Raw genomic sequence first — 21806 nt, 5'->3', positions numbered from 1 at the left:
CCTGACTATTGACTATTCTAAAAGGTCACACACACTTTTACATTAGGCTAGTCTGTTTTTTTAATATATATTTTGAACCAGTTTTGAACTGTTGATCATCAGCTCCCTCTTGTGGTCAATAAGTGTATCAGCACATTTGATAAATAAAACGACAAACCCGAGGTTCTGTAATGGGTTCTGTCGAAGGTTAGAGGACTGAGATTAAAAATGTATATATTTAACAACAAATCTGATGTCGTCGGGTTCTCAACCAACATAGCAACATGGATCTACCAGTTCTGGTAAATTAACCCGATGAGTGAATTAACCTCAGCTAAGAGTTAGAATGCACATACATTTATTATTTTCACAAATGTAAAATATTTCACAACAAATGACTGTCTCACTCATCCAATAATTCGTTGAGTCGAATAGTTTAAAACCCCTGCTTCACTCAGCTTGATTAATTGTTGATGAATAAACATTAAATTTAGTTTTTAGTGCACATGTTTTGCTTGGAGGCCAAATTTAAAGAAATAAGATTCTTATAGAGAGCATTTTAACACATTAAACAACATATTAACAACAAACTACAAAAACAATAAAGAATATACTTTTATTGGTCAATGCAAAATTATCGCAGAAATATGCTTCGGTCATGTAGACAAGCGATGTGAACTGCAAAGAGCATAGGTCAAATACAAAAAGTATAATTGTGTTGAGATAATAAATTTTATTTAAATTTTTAATCATTGAATTAAGCATGGACTGTATGGAATCATGCATTTAAAATTGAATCACATCTATGCAATATAACAGTGTTATCAGAAAGGCACTTAATAAAGGAAAAACCTCTTGATTTGCTCTTAATTATTATTATTATTTTTGACTAATGCTGTAACAAGTTTCTCAGATCTAGACAAATGAACGGTGTAAATTGATCAACACCAGGTCCCACTTACAGAGTGATCCATCTTACAGAGTGATTGCATTAATATGAGTAGTATAAAACTAATGAATGAGAACTTTGATGAACAGCTTGTTGTTGCTGCTAATGAGACACTATTAGCCATCATCAATATTTGTTGATGATTAAAAGTGTAAAGTCACATTAAATTATTCCATTCCAATATCATCCTGCATCTGATAATATAATGCAAAAAAAAAAAAAAGGTTGCTTTAATCCAGGCATAAAACACACACAACTTCTCCATGACTTAATGGCAGATACATCTTTATGCATGCAGAAGTTTCTCAAGAAAACAGGTACATTTTGATATAAGCTGAAAAGGTACATGCATTTTTGCATCATTATAGATACAGATCAGTTAATGTGCAGGTAAAATGTGTAAAAGCCATACAGGCATTTGGCAGGTGTAAGCATGGCTATCATTTTAACTGAAGCTGCACTTGTTTAATGCAAATCCGCTTGCTTTCAGGTGTCACAGGTGAGACCCTTCTAGAAGGTGAAGCGCCTGTCAGCGGGATGGCCCACCTTGTCCAGGCTGGGGTTGGAGGCGAACTGAATCATGGGAGGAGGTCCACACATGAGGATGAGTGTGTCATCCCCGGGTGGAGGAAGGTGGTTCTTCACCATATCCTCACTGATGAAGCCTTGGCTGTATTCCCAACCTACCACATGAAAGTTGATTATTTCAACACGTCACCTTCTGGTTAGATATAAATGTCCCCTAAACTGAAATTAGTCTTTGGCTAAACAGCATCTGCAAAAACAAGATGTTCTTACCGTCTGGTGCCCTGTCGACGGTGTACCACAGCTTGAAACGTGCCGGGTGATTGGCCATGACCTCTTCTAACTCAGGGCGTAGGAGAATGTCTTTTTCTGTCTGTTTGAAGAAAGTAGTGAGTGGGAATAATTCTTAGTTTTAAATACTTGCCAGACAAACAAATTGAACCAAAGAGATGTCTTTTTGTCCACAGGAATTACACTCACTTTCACATGAATATAGTTTTGGTTTATAATTAGTACATCTATTTATCATGTATAATATATATATACAAATGACATATATAAATGTTCTTATTATAAACCAAAACTATATATAGACAGACAGACAGAAATGTCCATGGAAAAAAAAACTTGGCTCACCTGGTTTGCAAAAAGTAAATAGCACACAGTCTCATCCTTTGGATCTTTCATGATTGCTTGGATTATCTGAAGCATAGGTGTAATGCCTAAAGAAAATAAAACAAAGATGTACTTACAGGAAAAGTTTTATTGCGCTCCAAAAACTGATATAATAATAAAATACATGATAATGTGATTACCTGTACCACCAGCGATCATGCCAACATGTTTTGCGGTTTTCACCACAGGGTCTGATTTCTTATCAGGTCTGATTGCAAATGATCCTGCAAAAATGTTGATTGTGTAACTTCATTATGAAATTTTCAGTTGCTTTCATAGCTTTTCTTTGTCTCGCAGTGGATTTCAAGACTACAAACCTTTGCCCTTGTAAACCAGCAGCCCACTTGGTCCTCTGAAATCAATTGTGTCACCAATACGAAGGCTCTCCAAATACTGGGACATCTTCCCACCCTCTGGGAATTTTGGATGGACATTTTTGTAGTATATCTAAAATAAATGAGGTTGAAAAAAATGATTTTTAGCATTTTTAAAATCTTTTAATGTTACAGTTATACACATACCTTCACCACCAGGTCAACGAAGCCCTTGTCATCATCACTAGACACCGGGGTGTAAGGCCTCACCGCAATGTTGCCATCAATCCTGGCAGACAGGTAGATGTGTTGCCCTAAAAATGCGATGATTCAGCATATTAAAGTAAGCCAATGAACAATGGTCAAATGCTAAATGACAGCATATCTACTGCACTCACCAATAGGAAGTCCAAGAACATGATCAGGTGATTTTAAAGCAAAGCGAAATCTTCTTGTGTCATGGCTAATAATCTTAATAAAAGACAGAAAGAAGGAGTTAAAGCAGCTGATGCAGAGAAAAACTTATTTATGCACTAGTTAAACAATCATATTTTAAAATATCCTCACTTCTTTGTCCACAAGCCGCAATGGATACTTCAAATTGGGGTCTTCAAGGGTAATGGCAGGTCTGCTCTTGCCAAAGAGCCTCCGGAGCAAATCAAACACGAACTGAATGCTGCCAGAGATCAGCTACAGAAAGGAAAATAAAAACGAAATTTTCTAATCATGCAATAACCCTATACCAAATAGGTTCAAATACAAAATTATGATGGGCGTGTCCTGCACAAAGGCTAAAAATAAACTGATGGGTGTGTGATGCATAGAGACTGTCAACAAACTGGATAAAATTTGCATTCGTTTAATTCTTGAAACATCTGTAATAATGAGATAACAGTATGCTAAGGTGTCAAGGTACAGTTGCGTGCTGCAAAAAAATACATACGCATTTATTTAATATAGATACTCACGTTGATGATGAAGGACATTTTCTCCAGCAGTGTTTACAGAGACTCTATCAAGTAACGAAGACGGATAATTATAACACTTACAGGAAAAGAATAACTTTACTAGAAAGTTAGCCGCCTGCTTGTCAAAACGACAATCTCTTCCTGGAATGGGAGGAGATAACTGCTTGTGACGTCGTTACGTTAAGCTCCGAAACCTTTGCGAATCGTTTGTTTTGAACCATCGGTAAACGAGGCTTCGTTACGCCATAACTGTAGCGAAACGTTTTGACATATCAATGGTTCAGCTCACACATGAACCCGTGTCTAATCATAGAGAATATACAAACTATGGTGTCAACGCACGCAGTTTCGCGTGTGAGCTATTCATCCTTTGACCACTAGACGGCGACAACCTCCAAATAATCTTTGATCTTAAACCAAATAAAGAAGTTATTATAATGCATGCAGAAGAATTTCGTTAATTTTTCAATGGCTAAATCGTTCCCGATAAAATGTATGCTACAGGTAAAAGAAAATTGGCAATCAGTTAAAATATATATCAGGTGAAGGTTGTATTGAATAGTTTTCATGTCAACGTAATGCTTGATCAAACTTGTTTAGTTTACTTCTTATTGCTTTCTTCCAATACAATTTTGAGTTTAGATTCTGCAGTTAAAATCCAAATGGTTACTAATTCCCCCATTTGCTCACAAATAATTTTAGTGCAAATATAATGAATGTAAAATGTACACGGTGTAATATAGAACTTAATTTAGAATACAGCAACACATTTGTTTAATAAAATGACTAATTTAGGCCAAAGAAACATGGAAATGTTATTATCGTTAGCACTAATAAACTTGTATTAAAATTCTCAAATAGGTGGTGGCGTGGTGCAATTTATTGCACATTTCCCCCGTATTTGACATTGCATAGGTATATTTTACCTTAATGTTTGTATTGAAATATTTTATATTCTACCAATGATACAACTGTGCTAGATGTTAAGTTTTGTGATATAGAGGTTTTAACAGTGATTAAAATATGTATTTTAGGTGTGGGAATTGATATTTAGGATATTGTCATTGGGCTATTTTCGATGGGCTAGTTTTGTTGCACAGACCTGGCAACCCTATTGTAGTTTATAAAATATCTGGAAACACTCCAAATAACATTCATGTTTTCTGCTAAGTTTCAATTTGGGCATATGACAGGTAAACTCACCAGTTTAGTCTTCCAAAAAGGCTTGGCAACTTGATCTCTTGCTAACCAAACCTCTTTAACATGTTGAGGGCAAAATTTCATCCACGCTCTCACTGAAGTGACAAACAAGATCTGTTGAACACATGTAAGGTGCCAATCAACCAAGACTCGACAGTTTATCACAGAAATTTATTGACGACCCAACACAGTGGTCAATCGTGGTCATTTCTATTGACTGTACACAAATGCATGTCATTGAACAACTGTACTGTAGCACAAGTGTAACATTCTTGTTTTTTCGATTGTTAAACTCAACCACGTCCCTTATATTTACACCAAGTTCTATAGATATTTCTCTATATATCTTTTGTACAATGTACAATGTTTCAATCAGGTGAAATAATAAGAGCAAACAAATTCTGTTAGACTCTGATCCAGCCAAAGCATGCAGGTTTTTGTCTAAAGTGTGCCTTAGTGGAGACCGAAGAGTTAAAGCATGTTTTTAACAGCCTTGAAGCAGAAAAAAAGCTGAAGCCAAGAAACACAGAGCAAGTCTCTTTTTATGTGGGGAGGTTTACAGCTTTTACGAACACTTCATGACATTGGCGTCTGCTTTACATTTGGCTACATGGAGAAGCATCCATGCTAAGCACAAGTAGTAGGAGAGCACTGACCTTGCATGGACATATTTGTGTCAAGTATTGCTTTTTCAAATTCTTATATATTTTTATTTTATTTTTTTTAACTGTGAACACATATGGTGGGGTTTGCTGAGGACACTGCAACTAAGCACGTCCGATCTTCAATATGACATGAACATGATTTATCCTTGTCTGTTTTTGTGTTAGCTTTTGTCAAAGCAATGACATTTTGCAAAGAACATACTGTAGATACAGTTACATTATGACTTATTATCACAAAATAGCAGACAGGGATTGCACAATAAATGTACTTTGTAAGAAAATAAAGTAACTATACTAAGTTTCTTTAAAATAAAATCTTCACAGTTTTAAATTATTTGCATCATGATATTGTCAGCTACATATCAGTAAACTATGTATTTCAATTGTTCATTTTAAATTTAGTTATAATCCAACCTTTCATTTTACATGAGGATGTTCATAACCAAGTTATTCCATTACACACATGAAATATAAATCATACAACAAAACAGGACTCTTGGACATCACTACCAGCACATCATGCGTACTTAATCATATAGTCACTTCTCATGTGTGCTGATAAATGGAGTATTTGGTGATGTAATTTCCAGATAGTCTTTGGATGAAATGTCGTAAAATATAAATCTGTTACTTTGGGTTCAGCCTGGTCAATAAAATCTTCTGCTGGTAACACTATACGTCCAGTGCAGTTCCTAACTTACCAACATCCTGAAGGGTTACAGACAAACACAGGTAAAACCAGAACATGCACACTAAAAACAGCTTGTTTTGAGCTGGCTTCACATTTTTCACATTGAACAAAAGCAGTGCAGCAGGTGAGGACTGGGGATTTGTACATTGGGCCACAAAGGTAGCGACCAGTGCAATGGCATCTTTCATAACACGGTTTGGACAGACTCGCAAGCAACGAAGACCTCAAAGGACCATAGAGGCCTGCACAAATGGGCGTTAGTAAATAATTCTGCATCCACTAATGGAAAATGAGCTTTGTATTTTGTATTTTACAAAAGTTCCAGACTGCGGAGGACCCATGCAGATTATTCAACACAGATCGTTGGTTACACGACCTCAAGGCAAAGATGAACTGCTCAGTTTTAAGTGTACTAAGCACAGTGGTAGATTGGAGGGTCATTAAAACGTGTGGGCTGAAACGAATAGCTCAGAACTGACGCACTGGTGGACACGATGAACATTTGTTGAGAAGTATAAACTAAAAGAAACAACTCAAATAAGTTTAGTCTACTTGGATAATTTATGTTGGCTCAAAAGACTGAAGGTAGCAAATCCCTATTCCTTAAAACCGCAAAGCTTTAAACACAAGTGCTAGGATTTAAACAGCTGGCATATCATTGTTCTGTGACACAAATACCAAAAGTTGTAGTTGGATGTGAGTATTATTAAGTATATAAAACACCTCCGTTTTAAAACTCTACACCTAGTTGATGTTTTTGTCCAACTTGAAAACAAATGCTTAGGAACTACCGAACTTAACATGCATTGTTGGCTTAGTGTTTAGTGTCGCTTGGAAAGAATGTTACACAAATTCAGGGTTCAGAAGGCAGGCTAACAATATTACATCAATTGGAGAGTAATATAACTGTGTGTGTTACTAAAACTGTCCACAGCGGGTAGCATGGTGACAGTTCCACCTAAAAATGAAACCGACCCAATCCACATGCATCGCCGAGGCAGTGATGACATCAGAAGCCATGGTTTCCCTGGGCACTAACATTGGTTGGGGCGTGATTAGCTTGTCACAACGTTGCTAGAATGTTTCCACAACGTAACGTAGCCCTTGGAATGGTATGAGCTCAGCAGGCTGACGTTTCTGCAACGTTGTGGAGATGTTAGCCTGTGGACTAAAACCCATCTCTTGGCCTTCCCTACAGTTCATCCCGTCGGGCAGGTGCTTGTCATGTCGGCGGTGATGTTTGAAATGTCTCCAACTGGTTCTGGTTGGCACACAATAATGCTCTTGATGAAACCGCTGTAAGGAACAGTTGGCATGAGTATGGAGAAGGTGTCACACGATGGAGCCCTTGGAGGTTGAGAGATGGATGGAGCGGATGCGCAGGGCCAGGGTTCTCTCGAGGTCATGGAGGACGTCGTAGGACGGGCCTGGACCGGGGCTCTCCGCAGGAACCTCATACAGTAGCTGCTTAAAGTTCTCCAGCTCGATCAGGAGCACCATGTTCTTCAGGAAGTAGCCCTCGATGAAGGCTGCCAGCTCCAAGGCCCCCAGGAACTGAGGATGTGTGGGACGTAATGACAATGTGAGACGCTATTCTTAATTCTGAGTTAATGTCTTGTCATTTTTCCTTAAAGGGTTAGTTCACCCAAAAATGAAAATTCTGTCAGTAATTACTCACCCTCATGTTGTTCCAACCCCGTGAGACCTTCGTTCATCTTCGGAACACAAATAAAGATATTTTTGATTAAATCTGAGAGCTGGATCAGTCCTCCATAGGCTTCTAAGGGATTGGAACTTGCTGGCCCAGAAAATGTATTAAAGACATCGTTAATATAGTCCAAGTGACTACAGTGGCTCAATCTTAAGTTTATCAAGCGACGAGAATACTTTTTGTGCGCAAAAAACAACAAAAATAACGACTTTATTCCACTATTCATTTCCTTCTCTCTGGGCCTCGAGTCTTTTCAAGTAGTATAACTGCGCAGCGCTTCTGTGTTGTACGTCACACGTAGGCTCACTATTGGTCGACGCTGGTCATGTGTGTGATGCGTGTGACGTACAACACAGATGCGCTGCGCAGTTATACTACGTGAAAAGACTCGAGGCCCAGAGAGAAGGAAATGAATAGTGGAATAAAGTCGTTATTTTTGTTTTTTTTTGCGCACAAAAAGTATTCTCGTCGCTTGATAAACTTAAGATTGAGCCACTGTAGTCACTTGGACTATATTAACGATGTCTTTAATACATTTTCTGGGCCAGCAAGTTATAATGCCTTAGAAGCCTATGGAGGAGTGATCCAGCTCTCAGATTTAATCAAAAATATCTTAATTTGTGTTCTGAAGATGAACGAAGGTCTTACGGGGTTGGAACAACATGAGGGTGAGTAATTACTGACAGAATTTTCATTTTTGGGTGAACTAATCCTTTAATAATGTTGTATACAAAGCCCTGCTAAGGTATCCAGAGGTATACAATGTAAAATCCATGCAGTACTATAACATAATGTACCACAATTCTTGTCTAAAAATTACACACACTAGATACTTAATCTGTATATTTCTAAAGACTCAAAACAAGCAGAGCAAATTAAGCTCCTGACATTTACACAGACAGACAAGCAATTATTAGAACAGGTCGCATCCTCGTTGGCATGATGTATTTGTCTAATCAATGTTATTAACCTTATAAGTATGCAAATAAAATGTTAATCCAGGGTTTTACAAACATACAGTGTACAATCTCTGATCCTGACAACACATTAAATAACTAATCTAGGGAAATGTATAAATAAAAAGTGCAATAGAATGACATATAAATGAATGTTTCAGAGCACCTTGGCATGTTTGTATATGTCCACGCAGGTGTCGGTGGTGATGTTCTTGGAGCAGATGATTTCACAGTGTCTTTGGAGAGCCTCAAGTTGGAAGAATTTGGCTGAAGACAGGAGCTTTGAAGCAGAGGGACTGTTAATGAGCCAAACTCATCAAGCTTTCAGGTTTATAATGATCAAGAGCAATCGCTTAATTAAGTTTAAAATACATAAACATTTATCAGAAGTTCTGCTGCAGTTCTACGTGCTAGAGAGCCTCCATCTGCTAAAGATAAATGAGAGATTACATATAGATTTTTTTTCCTCAGAGTGTTTTCCGATAAGTACGGCATGAGAAATCTCCCATACGCCATCAGACCGTAATTCATCCATTCATCACTTTCAGCATCATCTCAAGTCATTAATCATTAAGTCATCATTAGTGTGTGGGTGCCATGGTGATGAAAAAAGGCTTTAGGGTAGCAGGAATTATGAGCATAAAGGAGGAAAGAGAAGAGAATATTTAATACCTCCATAATTTCAGTGTTCCTGATGTGCAGTGACTCAGTTCCGCCACAGTAGAGATACTGCATTACCAGCTGAAACACATAAAAATGTTCTCAAACTTCTAAGAAACATTTTAAGACAGACGCTTAGCACTAGTCACAAATGTACAGACGTATTTTGTCACTAAGCCGAACTGTGTTGACAGAGAAGGGAATTAGGGTAGCGCAGTTTGACTGTAATACCACATGAGTTTGAGTGGGATTTATGAATCAGAGGATTCCAACCTGAAAAATGTTGTACTTGACATGACTGATCTCGATGCACGTGTTCTCAGCTGCTGGTCTGTTAGAGAGCAGAGACTTAAACCTGCATGTCAGAAAGAGGTAAAGAGAAACATTAACTTCCTTTAAGTGCTGTATTATTACTCAATCAATTATTTACAGAGCTCAGTAAAAACATTTACATTTTAAATTGTGTGGCTGTGAGATATTCTGAATTGCATGTCAATGCAAATTAATTCATGAATATGAATGAGCTCATTCTGACATTAAATCCTAGACCATCCAGTCACTTCGCATGAATTAATATTCTTGCAAACCTTGCAGATTTGGAAAGGTTTTATTATTAAAATGTTATCTTGAGATGAAATAGTACCAATTTCCAAGATGGCAAAATTGAAATGTCAACAATTTAGATAGATAGATAGATAGATAGATAGATAGATAGATAGATAGATAGATAGATAGATAGATAGATAGATAGATAGATAGATAGATAGATATGAAATTTGATTCTTTTCATGAGCACAAATGACCTTGTTTGAAATAACATCAGGTGCTAAAACTACAGTGAATCATAGACTATATTAGAAAAGTGCTTTTAATGTGAGCCAACTAATTTGAACGTGTGCTAAAAGTAAAGAACCGACGTTCCAAGTTCTGCCACTCCTGCCATGTGTAATAAATTGTACAATATCAAGACATACCTTGCTGAGGCAGTGAAGAGCAGCACTTTATGGGCATAAAAGGGCTTTCCTTCCACCAGAAACGTAACATCAGACATCTCTTTATTGTTGAGAAAGTGTGGATCTGTAGGATGATACAAATCAAATGATGAAGTCCCCAAGTCGGAGACGATATTACACAACACTGATTACACAAGCTTCTTCATTATTTAGCAGTAGTGGCTTGTCTTGTGTTTGACAGGCTGTCATCAACACATTAAATGAAAGAGCATGAAAGATGTCTATTTTATAATTCTATACCTGCCAATAGCTTAACCAAAGCCTAGATGGCACTAGTGTTCCTCTAAAACTTCAAGAGTCAAATGAAATTTAACCAAAATTGTGTATTCTGTCTCCTGACTGAAACTGTCCTTGTGACACTGTAGTTTGACTAATGCAGCTCAGTTCATGGATTTAACAAGCTTCACCAATTAAATCCAGATAAATTTGAATCCTTGTGCAGCACAAGTTGATTTGACATTTTCTAATGATCTGAATTGACACATAATGTGCATAACACAACAGTTAGTTTTGGTTGTCTAATTATTTTTTTTATTAGCGGATCAAAAACAGACAAAATTACTGGCCATATTGTGCCTTAAAAGTAAGCTAATCTTCTTGTTTATAGAACTGTTGTTTCCCAGCAATTTTGCTTGTTTGATTCTGTTAAATTACTGATATTGTTAGTAATGTAGAGGCAGAGCAGAAATGGAGTCCCTTTTAAAGGCGAACTTAACAAGACAGCGCCACTGACATACTCACCCAAACGTGACGTTTGCTTCTTTTTGATCTCTGTGAGTTTGGGGATTGGGAAAGGCCCGTAGCATTGGGTAAAGATTACTGACAGCTGCTGGCTGATCATCTCATTCTGTAGATCACACAAACACACACGGTGTAGTTAGACCCTAAATTCTGTTTTCTAAAAGTAAAACGCATCCAAGCCTACGGTAATAGCAACACGGCACTTGTGATGAGCTCTGTAATGAGAGGATTTATCATGTTAATTACAGAGAAAGCTGAAACTGGTGTGGCTGACGTTGATTGCCTGTTTGCTCAGAGACAGGGACTGACACGCAGTGATAACTATAATGCAGAGACTTACGAGGGACATTAAATTCGAAATAGTGTTGCAAATAATTTAAAGTGTAAAATAACAACAAAACTGCGCTGTAATATTATAGAGACTAAAACATAAGCTACTAAACTATTAAAACAGTTTTTGTTAAAGGGATAGTTCACCCCAAAAGGTTCTGTTGAACACAAAAGATATTTTGAAGAATGTGAGTAACCAAACTGGTCCCCACTGACTTTCATAATATGAAAAAGAAATTACTATGGAAGTCAACGGGGACCAGAAACAGTTTGGTTACCGATATTCAACAGAACAAAGAAAACTCATACAGGTTTATAAAAACTTAAGGGTAAGTAAATGATGACAGAATTTTCTTTTTTGGGTGAACTATTGTTACATGTCTGTTTGTTTTTGGACTCTATTCTTTGTTTCTATTGTTCAGTTTCCCGCCATTCATTTGTTCCCATGGTAACCCTCCTCATTAGTTCTTTTGGTTCATCTGTGTGTCAATTATCTTGTCAATCAGTTCCTCCCTGTCACCTGTGTATTTAAGTCTTAGTCTTGTACTGTCTAGTGGTCTGTCGTCTTTGTTGGATGGTTGTTTTTGAGTTTCTCTTCTTTGTGGGTTTTAATTAAAAGGAATCATCCTTCGTCGTGTGCTTCATTGACACAGCCATTCCGTAACAACGATCCCTTTAATCGAAATAAAATAATTATGGAAAAACTTAGAAATGTTGCCTTCACAATTAACTGAAATGAAGTTGAAATAAAAATAAATTAAAGCCAAAGAAAACCTAATAACAATTTCAAAAGCACATAAAAATGCAAATATAAAAATAAAAGCTAATTCAAAATATCAATAAATACTACAATAAATAATATTAAAATAACACTGATGGCAGACAGGAGGAGTGTAGTGGCTCTGAATTGATACACTTCACCTTGATTAAAACTCTACACTATGAATGTCTACTGATATGATCAGGAAGTACTGGTAAATAAAGGACTGATACTGGCTCAGGCTGTAATAAAGCATTGAGAACAGACCTTGCTGGCTCGAAGGATCTGGAACATGAGTGGCAGTCCGTGCGTGATAAGTTCCTCTGTGTACTCGTCTTCTTTAATGCAGCTGAAGTCCTTCAGCAGGCCTTGGATCAGCGGCCGCCGCTGCTGCACGAAACACGTCCGCAGGGACTCCAGCCATGTGTGCAGGGTCCACGGCACGCCTGCATATGGAATCCATATATCAATTATTTTCAGAAATACATTCACTTCAGAATCGATCTGTCGCCTCCATCGATCTGTCAATCCCCTGTAAAGAGAACTAATGCAATGCATATTGCAACTACACTACACTAAAAATTGGGGGTCGGTAAGACTTTTTCATGTTTTTGAAAGAACACAGTATAAAAGGAAAGGATACACAGTAAAAAAAATAAAGGATTGCAATTTCAAATATCTGTTTTCTATTTTAAAATGTAATTTATTCCTGTGATGGCAAAGCTGAATTTTATACAGTGTCTCATGATCCTTCAGAAATCAATCTAATATGGTGATTTGGTGCTCAAGACATATTTCTTATTATTATCAATGTTGAAAACAGCTGTGCTGCCTAATATTTTTGTGCAAACTGTCATACATGTTTTATAGATTCTTTGATTAATAGAAAGTTCATTATAAATGTCTTTAGTGTCACTTTTAATAAATTTAATGCATCCTTGCTGAATAAAAGTATACAATTCTTTCATAACAAAAACCTTACTGACCCCAAACTTTTGAACGGCAGTGTAAATAGCATCTTTTAGTAGATAAATATGGTGCATAGTGATACTGACAGGCAGAAAACAATACACACAAAAGATATTCATGGGTGTCTAGTTAACTAGCAACTAAGGGCCTAAAACATTGATGCCACTAACCTGGTAAACTTTGAGAAGCGATTAGTTCAGCCTCAAAATTAGCATTATAGTAGTGGATTGGTAAAAAGAAAATGGACTTTTTACCTTCACGAGTAAGATTGGAAATGGCTGTTTTTATGTGCACTGCGCATCAGATGCCATCTGAGGCTGAGACTAATCGCTGAGTGACAGAAGTGAGCCAGGTGGTAGATGTCTGTGGTAATCGTGCAGTGCTTTTACTAACCCAGGCTGCGGATGTCTATGGTAATGTCCACATGGCCGTGCTCGGCACTGTGGTACATGGCCTCGCGGAGGGCTCTTAGTTTGGCCTTGCCTGTCCGGAGGGTGCCTTCGTTCTGTGGTGCTCTCCTCTCTACGACCTCTGAGCCCTCAGCTAGGATCTCCTCCAGAGACAGCACGTCCCCCTTGTCCTTTTCCACCTGGGACAGAAGCTTCCGGAACACGTTCCTGCAGGAGCAAGTGCACGTAACAAACTCGCTCAGGTATGTATACTCAAAGGAATAGTTCACTCACAAAACAATTACTCACCCTCATGTTGTTTTCAAACCGGCTGTTACTTTTTTGACAGTTTTTAAAGTTTTTTTTTTTTTTACAAAGGCTATTGTATGATTTCAGAAGACTATGGACTACTTTTAGACTATAATAATTGGACCACTTTTAGGCTATAATCATTTTTTACTTTGTCTTTTTGGAGCTTGACAGTGATTATGAACTTGAAATTTATACACAAAATTATTATAATAGAAAAAAATATTATTAAAAAGAGCTGCATAAAGAATCCTTAAAATGCTCTTTTGTTACACACACACAGCTTATGCACTAACATTCAAAAGTTTTACTTTAATTCAGTTATTTTGAATTTATATTCATCAAAGAACCCTGAATTTTTTTTATCATGGTTTACACAAAAATATTAAGCAGTACAAGTGTTTTCAACATTGATAATAAGAATGTTCAGCACCAAATCATTGATTAAATCAATGATTTCTAAAGGATAATGTGTAACTGAAGACTGGAGTATGGATTCTGAAAATTCAGCTTTGCCATCATAGGAAGAACTTACATTTTAAAATATATTACAATAGAAAACAGTTATTTTAAATTGTAATAATATTTTACAATATTACTGTTTTAATGTATTTTTTATGAAATAAATGCAGCCTTGGTGAGCATAAGATATTATTTCTATTCAATTTTATTTCAATATATTATTATTCAAGAACAATTAAATGTCTTACTGACCCCAAACGTTTGTACATTAGTATAAGTTCAGAACGTCATGACTTGAGTAATTAATAACAGTATACTTTTTGTGTAAAGCAAAGATTGACTTTTTTTCAAAAACAAAAACACTGTCATAATTTGACTGTTATATACAAAGCCATTAGCCATTGAGGATTACTTGCGTGCAATCAGAGGATTGATGAGTACAAAGTGTTTGAAAAAAGAACATCTATAAAATACTGAGCGCTTCTTTATGACTTCCATTTATCAATGCATTCCAATGTGTTTTTCTTCTCTGCTTTGCCGCATTTTCTTGTCTTTGTAAACTCATTTACTTTCATAAAAGTACCAGCGCTCTACGACTGATCTAATATGCATAAACAACCAAACACTGCGACATGCACAACTGTAAACATCCCTAGGACTTGAAGCCAAAGACATTCAGTTCTGGCTCAGATACAGATGTGTCCCGTTCTGAAGCCCTTTATAACGGATTGCCTTAATACCGCAGAGGTGGGTGAGTTGGCTGTTGAACATGCTGGATTCTCATTCAGACGTATGCAATATGAATTTCAATAAGGTTCCATTATGCAGCGCTGGCCATAGGTGAGACTGAATGAATGAATGAGCAAGCAGTCATCCATCCCATTCACCAGCAATGATGGGGTTGGAGTTATGGTAGTAAATTACACACAATTTTACAGTCAAATACACCAGCTCAGCTTTTATAAGTGCCAATAATAACACATCAGGGGTTCAGTTCTGATAGATTAAGTTTCTGCAGTCAGAATGATGTATAAGGACACAGAAATAATGATATGTGTGACAAATGTGTCAATGAACTAATGAAAGTTCAGTTCCCCGTTGGGCTGGTGGTGAATGTGCTGTCACTTTATACACTTCATTTGCTGTTGAGTCATTGGGTGTGCTTTACCTGTGTCCATGTGCTGCTGCCAGGCTGTATGAGTTCATTTCACCCAGCGGACCAGAGGAAATGCCATTACGGTAAGTGGTGCCAATCAAAGGGTCTGCTCCCCTTTCCAAAAGCAGACTGACCAGCTCAAAGTTGCCTGTTAAAAGAAGACCATTTATATTACATTAACTTGGCTGATGCTTTTATCCAAAGCAACGCATTTAGACACCTACTATTGAGGTCAGCAGAGGCACATTGCTGTTTACAACTAGTAGCATATCTCTCAAATGTGTTTCTTGTGACCGTATTAAAAGGTGGACGGTTTCTTATGACAACATAAATAAAACACTATGCAAATATGCTATGTGTTGGTAAAGTGCAAAAATATTAAATAAATAAATAAAGTGTGAAAAAATCTCAGTTATTTTAGTTAATCATATGTTAATAGTGTAAAAATGTAAAAAAAAAGTGTGAAAAAATCTCAGTTATTTTAGTCAATCATAATCATTTCAATAATTAATTCATTAAATTGTGAGTGTGAAAAAAATCTCAAGTACTGTATTTTAGTCCCCTCCTTTTATCATAAGACATTGAGTTAGACCAGTTTTGTGTTATTTATTTTCTTTGTTTAGTTTAATAAGGGGATGGATTAAGTCGCGGATTTTGTTTATTTTGGCCTGATTGGCTCCTCCATCTACAATTCCCTTATTCATGTTAAGCTATGAATTTAAAATTGAAAGTCCTTTATCTCTTATCTGTCATGGTTTGACCTTGAACAGGTCATAAAAAGGTACACATTTTACTGGCAGTTGAGCTTCAGGAAAAGTATTTATCAATCAGATTGTCTAGCAGGTCGTCCCCAGATTGATTTACTAATGTAAATTAGCAGGCTGTCCTGTGCACATCCACATGGACTAATGAGGAGAAAGCTTTTCTAAATTAGAAGGAAAACCCGAATGTTAACACTGGGGGTAATTGACCCAGCATACAGCAAATGGGGCGTAATCAGTGAGGCCTGATGAGCTTTGGATCCGATGAGGCTCAAACAATCCCATCCGCAGCCATTTCTGAGGGGTCACAAGGGAACACAGGCATACGGTTAAACCTGTTTCTAGACATTTCGTCTCAGTCGGTTTGGCTTGTGTTCCTTCATTCCCCTCTTCTGCATGAGATGATACAATTTTTGTGAACCCCCATCCTTTTTTATCCCACAGAGAAGGTGCCCATTACCAGCTGACTCAAACTTGAATTACCCAAGTCTTCAAGAGTGTGTATGCTAAGTGGGGCAGACAGGTAATTTTCAGCATTATGCTGGAAAACACTTGGCAAATGTAAATGAATATCACTCAGGTCAATTCATATTCATAGGACTGCCACAGCTGAGATTATGAAATCTCATTTGGCACTGGTTTCAATACATCATTCCACCATGTGGACTTGTCACATTCACACTGTGGATGTTAAATGGAAAAAAAGCTGCTGTTGCTAAGGCTCATTAGCAAGTTTGCAAAGAGCTCCTGAGAGCGATGCAGCCCCATCAGTCTCTGAATAATACTATTATGGTTCTGGAACCAGTCTGGGGCACAAAAGTATAATGTCTTCAGTTTGTCAGATAACAGTCAGCAGAGACCATTTGGTTGAAATTAGAGGCACAAAAGGAACAGAATGTAACCATTTAAAAAATGGGTCCTGGATGTAGAGTGAAAAATCATCTAAAACGTATTTACTCTGTATGCTGTCAAAGATTTCACTCACATGGAGGCGCCATAATCTAAATGCCACTAAGGCAGCACTCTCAAAAATACCTCATCTACCCCTAAATTGTGCACATTACTACCTTAAATACTTGGAAGATATTCTATAAAAAGTCAAAGTGTTTTGTTTTTTTGTAAATACAATAAAAGTCAGCTAAATCCAATGTCCCATTGACTTTCATTGTATAGACAAAAACAGTTGAAATATTCTTTAAAATATCTACCTGTGTCACAGAAGAAAGTAAGTCATACAGCTTTGGAATGACATAAGAGTAAGTAAATGATGACAAAATGAGGGTAAATTATCTCTTTAAGGTACTAATATTCTTCCTTTAGAGGTAGATAAGGTATAAAGTACTGTAACAGCTAAAGGTAATATATATATATGACACTGCATGTCATAAAGATAATTTACTGTGGCCATAAAAAGTATTTGGACACTTAAGCCACAGCATAATGTCACTGTATTAGATATCAAACCATAAATATCAAATCAAGTGGCATTTATTTTAAAGATAGAAAACTTAGCAAAATATAAAAATAAAAAAAAATGTAAAGGATAAAAAAGCAGATATATTGTTGGACTGTGTGAACTTGAGGGAAACTACTTCATACATCCAATAAATATAACCTTGACATCAGTAATTGTCTTTGGCCAGTAATTGCTTCATGTTTGCAGATGCCACTTGGTTTTATATTTTGCAATTTAATAATACATAAATTCATACTGTAAAAGTTTTTGTATGGCTTCAGTATTTTGTGGTACCTGCCGCAGACGCCAATTGAAGTGGCGTCTCAGTGTAATTCTCTGTGCCTTCTTGAACCGCTCCCTCTGCGTTAGCTCTGGCATCCAGTAGAAGCTGCTCAATAAGATGAGAAGAACAATCATTATAAAACAGATTTTAGAGGATTTAACTTTAATATCACCAAGATACCGGTAAATAAAAGTCCTGTAATTGCATTAAATTAGCCTGCTCTTTTCATCACATAGGCCACCTGCAGCTAATAAACATCTTTATGGTAATCTGATCATAATTTCTTTCACTCTTGATGCTTTAGGTGGACGATTTTTGGTCTGTTTGTCAAAGAAAATGGGAAATTATTTATACTGAATGAAATAAAAAGGATTTCACTGATAATATCTCCTACTATGGATGTGTGCTTCTGGGAGATTGAGAAATATCCCAGGAAATATCCCCTTTGTCTTTCCATTTTCCTGGAAGAGCTAAATACGTGTCTTGGTAGGACATCGGATTCAACACTTATAGAGTATTTACAGTGAAACTAAGACTTTTTTCCACTTTTGGGGGGAAAAGTAGAGTGCACAGTCAATAAACTGGCCTCTATTTTCAAAGCGTTCCTCTTTCTTCCTTGGCACATATGGCCTATTCCTACTACCAATCGACATCCTCATCCAAGCTCCTCTGAACTGGGGCAGCACCATCCAGCCCACAAGAGTCTAACATCACATTTTTTCATTTGTGCCATTATTATTATGATGGCGGCATCATAATAATAATCAAGGAAAGTACAAAGGTGGAAGGCATCAAATCATTCACACCGCCACTACCTGCACGACAGGGACGTGTCCGTGTAACACGGCGAATGTGAGTGGAGTCCCCTGCCTGGTGTCAGGATAAACTGAGGGGTGCTTGTGTAGTGAGCTGGGCACCTGGGAATCATATAGGTGAAGTTCAGGGAGAGAAAAATTCAGCCATTATATACCAGAACACTGTGCTCCAATTGCGGAATTGCAGGAGTACGAGAAAGAAAAAAGGGGAAGGAAAGAGTGAATGAGTAAGCGGAAAGTTGGAAAGTTCTTCCGCCGTCTGGCTGTTTTGTTAATTCAAGCGAATAGAGGAAGAAAGAGCAAGTGCTTGTTTTGTTCTCCAAACCCCTTCTTCCATCCAGCCCACAAACTAGAGTTTACTTGCATCTGCTTTCCTTTGGACAACCCCTATACGCCCTCTTCGCTTTACTCAAAATCCTGACCACGGTTTGAAGACGGTTAGGATCTAGTTCACGGTTTTCATAGCGGTAACATAAAGACTGCAGGGAGAATAATTGGCAGCGAGTTCAAACGCTAGAAGTGTAAGTGAGCAGTGACTCATGTACAAAGCACCAAAAAAGAAGGCTTGTCTGGTTTTAATGCTTACAGCTGTAATGCATCCTGAACTGAGCCCTGTAGTCAATGGTAAATTATGCAGGCATCTGTTCTTGTCTAGGCAAACATGACCTTTTGGAACTGATTGTTCAGGGTGGGATTAAGGTTAACACTTGTTTGTGCAAAATCGCCTAGGAACATTAGGACATAAGGTAGGCAAATAACTGCACATCTGCCCACCTGCTAATACTCTCCTTGAGTTTGAAGCAATTTGTAAAACAACTTAAGATCACTGTTTATGCATTTGGTGCTTTGTGCCCAAGTCAACAACTCCATTTAAAAATGTCCTTTAAGGGTCAAATGAAGACGACATGAGGTAAAAGAGCACAATATCACATCGACATACATGTACACAGGACTGACTTTCATGAAAATGGTCAAGAACATAAGGTCAAATTTCAGCCCAAAACAATTGACATTTTATCTAAAACGTCATGTATGTGAAATACTACTATGAAATAATCTACTTAAGATGCAAAGTATTTATTCATTGTGGTACTATTTGTTATACTGCCTTTAATATATACTGATTTTATTATTATAAGAAAATCACTAAATTACAATCATTCAAATCATCAAAAATAGTGAGACTTCTCATCCAGACATATTATGCTAATTAGAAAACATGTTTAACTGTCATAAAAGTAACGTCACAATGCAAAAAAACAAAAACATTTTTGTGTGGTAAAATATGACCTGTACCCGTTCTTCACCGGTTTCAGAACTAATACATGAAAGGCAAATACGTGAAACATGTTCCTTTTAATATCAATTAATGACCCTTAGATTAGAATGACATTGAGTCAATGCTGTTTTATGCAAGCTAGCCAACTGAATCAGTTTTAATCCACTTTTATAATCATGTTTCATGTTTTCAACCTGAATGCTTCACAATCAGTATATCTACTTTAGGCAATCATTGTATTTTTTAAAAATATATAGTTAATAGTGTTAAAAATACATTTGTGTCAAATGTATTTTACAAATATGTCCATTTTGCTGGAAATCTTTAGCATATCTCATTTGCTTCTAATCGAAATAAATATCGACGAGATCAATGAGAACCTAAGTAGACACGACCACTTTTTAAGTACATGCAAACAACATCGGGAAGAGGACAGAGAGAATAGTTGATTAATTTCATAGAGATAGGATAGTTAGTTTAATAGAGACAGAGGAAAACACTTCATAAGACACTTCATAATTGTCCAACCAAAAAATACTGACCTCACTGTTAATGTCTGCCCCAGCGTCCAGCAGCATTTGCACCATGGCCTCGTCCCCACGGACGCACGCGTACATGAGAGGGGTCATGCCCTGAGCAACACATAAAAAACACTGAACACCTGCAGTAAACATGCCATAGTCCGAGCCCATCGCTGTACAGCCTACAGCACAAGTTACTGCGGCACTAGTTAAGGGTTATTTAGCAAAAAAGTCTCTGAAAATAACATTGTCTTAAGGGCTTAAAGTGTCCATTTAAATGAACTGAGTGGAACAGTAATCTTTATGGATGATGCTCAATTAAAGCACTTTAAACAGAAAACAATTCATTCTCACCATCAAATCTTGCACTGCTTTAGGGAAACACACACATATAAGCATCAGTGCATGAAGGCACATGAAGCCAAATAATTAGCTATGTTTTTAAACAGTCTTTGAAAGAAAATACACCATTAATACCCTCTCACCTTTCATAGTCATGTTTTGATATATATATGTATATGTATGTATATGTATATGTATATATATATATATATATATATATATATATGTATGTATGTATGTATGTATGTATATGTATGCATGTGTATGTATGTATGTATGTATGTATATGTACATTTTAATAATGTTTTCGTAAATGTTGAATTGAACAAACAAAGATCAATACATTTCTTTAAAGGTATTTTTCATTGTTAACGTTAACTAATGCAGTTACTAATTTTAACTAATGAAACCTTATTGTAAAGTGTTACCGAAAACTGTTTATGCATTTATATAATGGTGACAAATCTATCTAAATTTATTCTGGGTCTCTGTAAAAAGAGATATGGTCAAGTCTTTAGTGCACTCAATTTCACAGTGATTTCAGTTAATTTATTCCTAATAAATTTGGCTCTTTACACGGGTAAAGGGGTTTTAGGCATTCTGCTTGATGTTAACTGTAAACACTTTATTCCATTACTAACTCGAGAGTGTGCGTTCTACAAACAGTTTTCACCATGAAGAAGGAGATTCATTTGTCAGTTGAATCGTATTTTCCCTCAAGGCTTTTTTTGAAATAACGAGTCCCATATTTGCCAGCGTGATTTCAGAGCAACTCTTCCAAAGTAAGATGGAGCAACTCTCAATGATTCCCAGCTGGACTCGACAACATTTCTCTCTGTCATCACATCACATTTTGCCTTCACATGTCGCTTCAATTTTACATGTTAGTTTAATCCACTCTGTCAGCACCGGCATGTCGCCGTCATT

General features: G+C 36.8%; 2 protein-coding genes across 3 annotated transcripts in view; both read right to left on the bottom strand.

Moving 5' to 3' along the window:
• Positions 1-845: 845 nt before the first annotated feature.
• cyb5r3 (cytochrome b5 reductase 3) lies at positions 846-3799 on the bottom strand. The gene is made up of 9 exons (XM_079869483.1): positions 3411-3799; positions 3010-3132; positions 2841-2913; positions 2650-2756; positions 2446-2575; positions 2269-2352; positions 2090-2175; positions 1727-1826; positions 846-1611 (listed from the first exon to the last, which is right to left on the bottom strand). The coding sequence occupies exons 1-9, from the start codon at positions 3426-3428 to the stop codon at positions 1439-1441; spliced, it is 894 nt and encodes a 297-aa protein (XP_079725609.1). The 5' UTR covers positions 3429-3799; the 3' UTR covers positions 846-1438.
• A 963-nt stretch (positions 3800-4762) lies between these two features.
• btbd11a (BTB (POZ) domain containing 11a) overlaps positions 4763-21806 on the bottom strand; it is a 129283-nt gene continuing 112239 nt past the window's right edge. The window contains exons 6-17 of one of the 2 annotated variants that reach the window (XM_079868443.1): positions 20559-20648; positions 18738-18839; positions 17934-18027; positions 15435-15570; positions 13500-13723; positions 12405-12583; positions 11048-11153; positions 10268-10370; positions 9567-9648; positions 9306-9374; positions 8800-8913; positions 4763-7520 (exon numbers count right to left, since the gene is read on the bottom strand). In XM_079868443.1, the coding sequence (XP_079724569.1) occupies positions 7299-7520; positions 8800-8913; positions 9306-9374; positions 9567-9648; positions 10268-10370; positions 11048-11153; positions 12405-12583; positions 13500-13723; positions 15435-15570; positions 17934-18027; positions 18738-18839; positions 20559-20648 (1521 nt within the window). In that variant the 3' untranslated portion in view covers positions 4763-7298. The remainder of the gene's footprint in view (positions 7521-8799; positions 8914-9305; positions 9375-9566; positions 9649-10267; positions 10371-11047; positions 11154-12404; positions 12584-13499; positions 13724-15434; positions 15571-17933; positions 18028-18737; positions 18840-20558; positions 20649-21806) is intronic. The other variant, XM_079868444.1, reaches the window with a different exon arrangement.

Source organism: Squalius cephalus (genome assembly GCF_949319135.1).
Source record: "Squalius cephalus genome assembly, chromosome: 4".
Classification (NCBI taxonomy): Eukaryota; Metazoa; Chordata; class Actinopteri; order Cypriniformes; family Leuciscidae; genus Squalius; species Squalius cephalus.
Note: the sequence above shows the minus strand (reverse complement) of the source record. Positions and strands in the feature narration are given on the sequence as shown.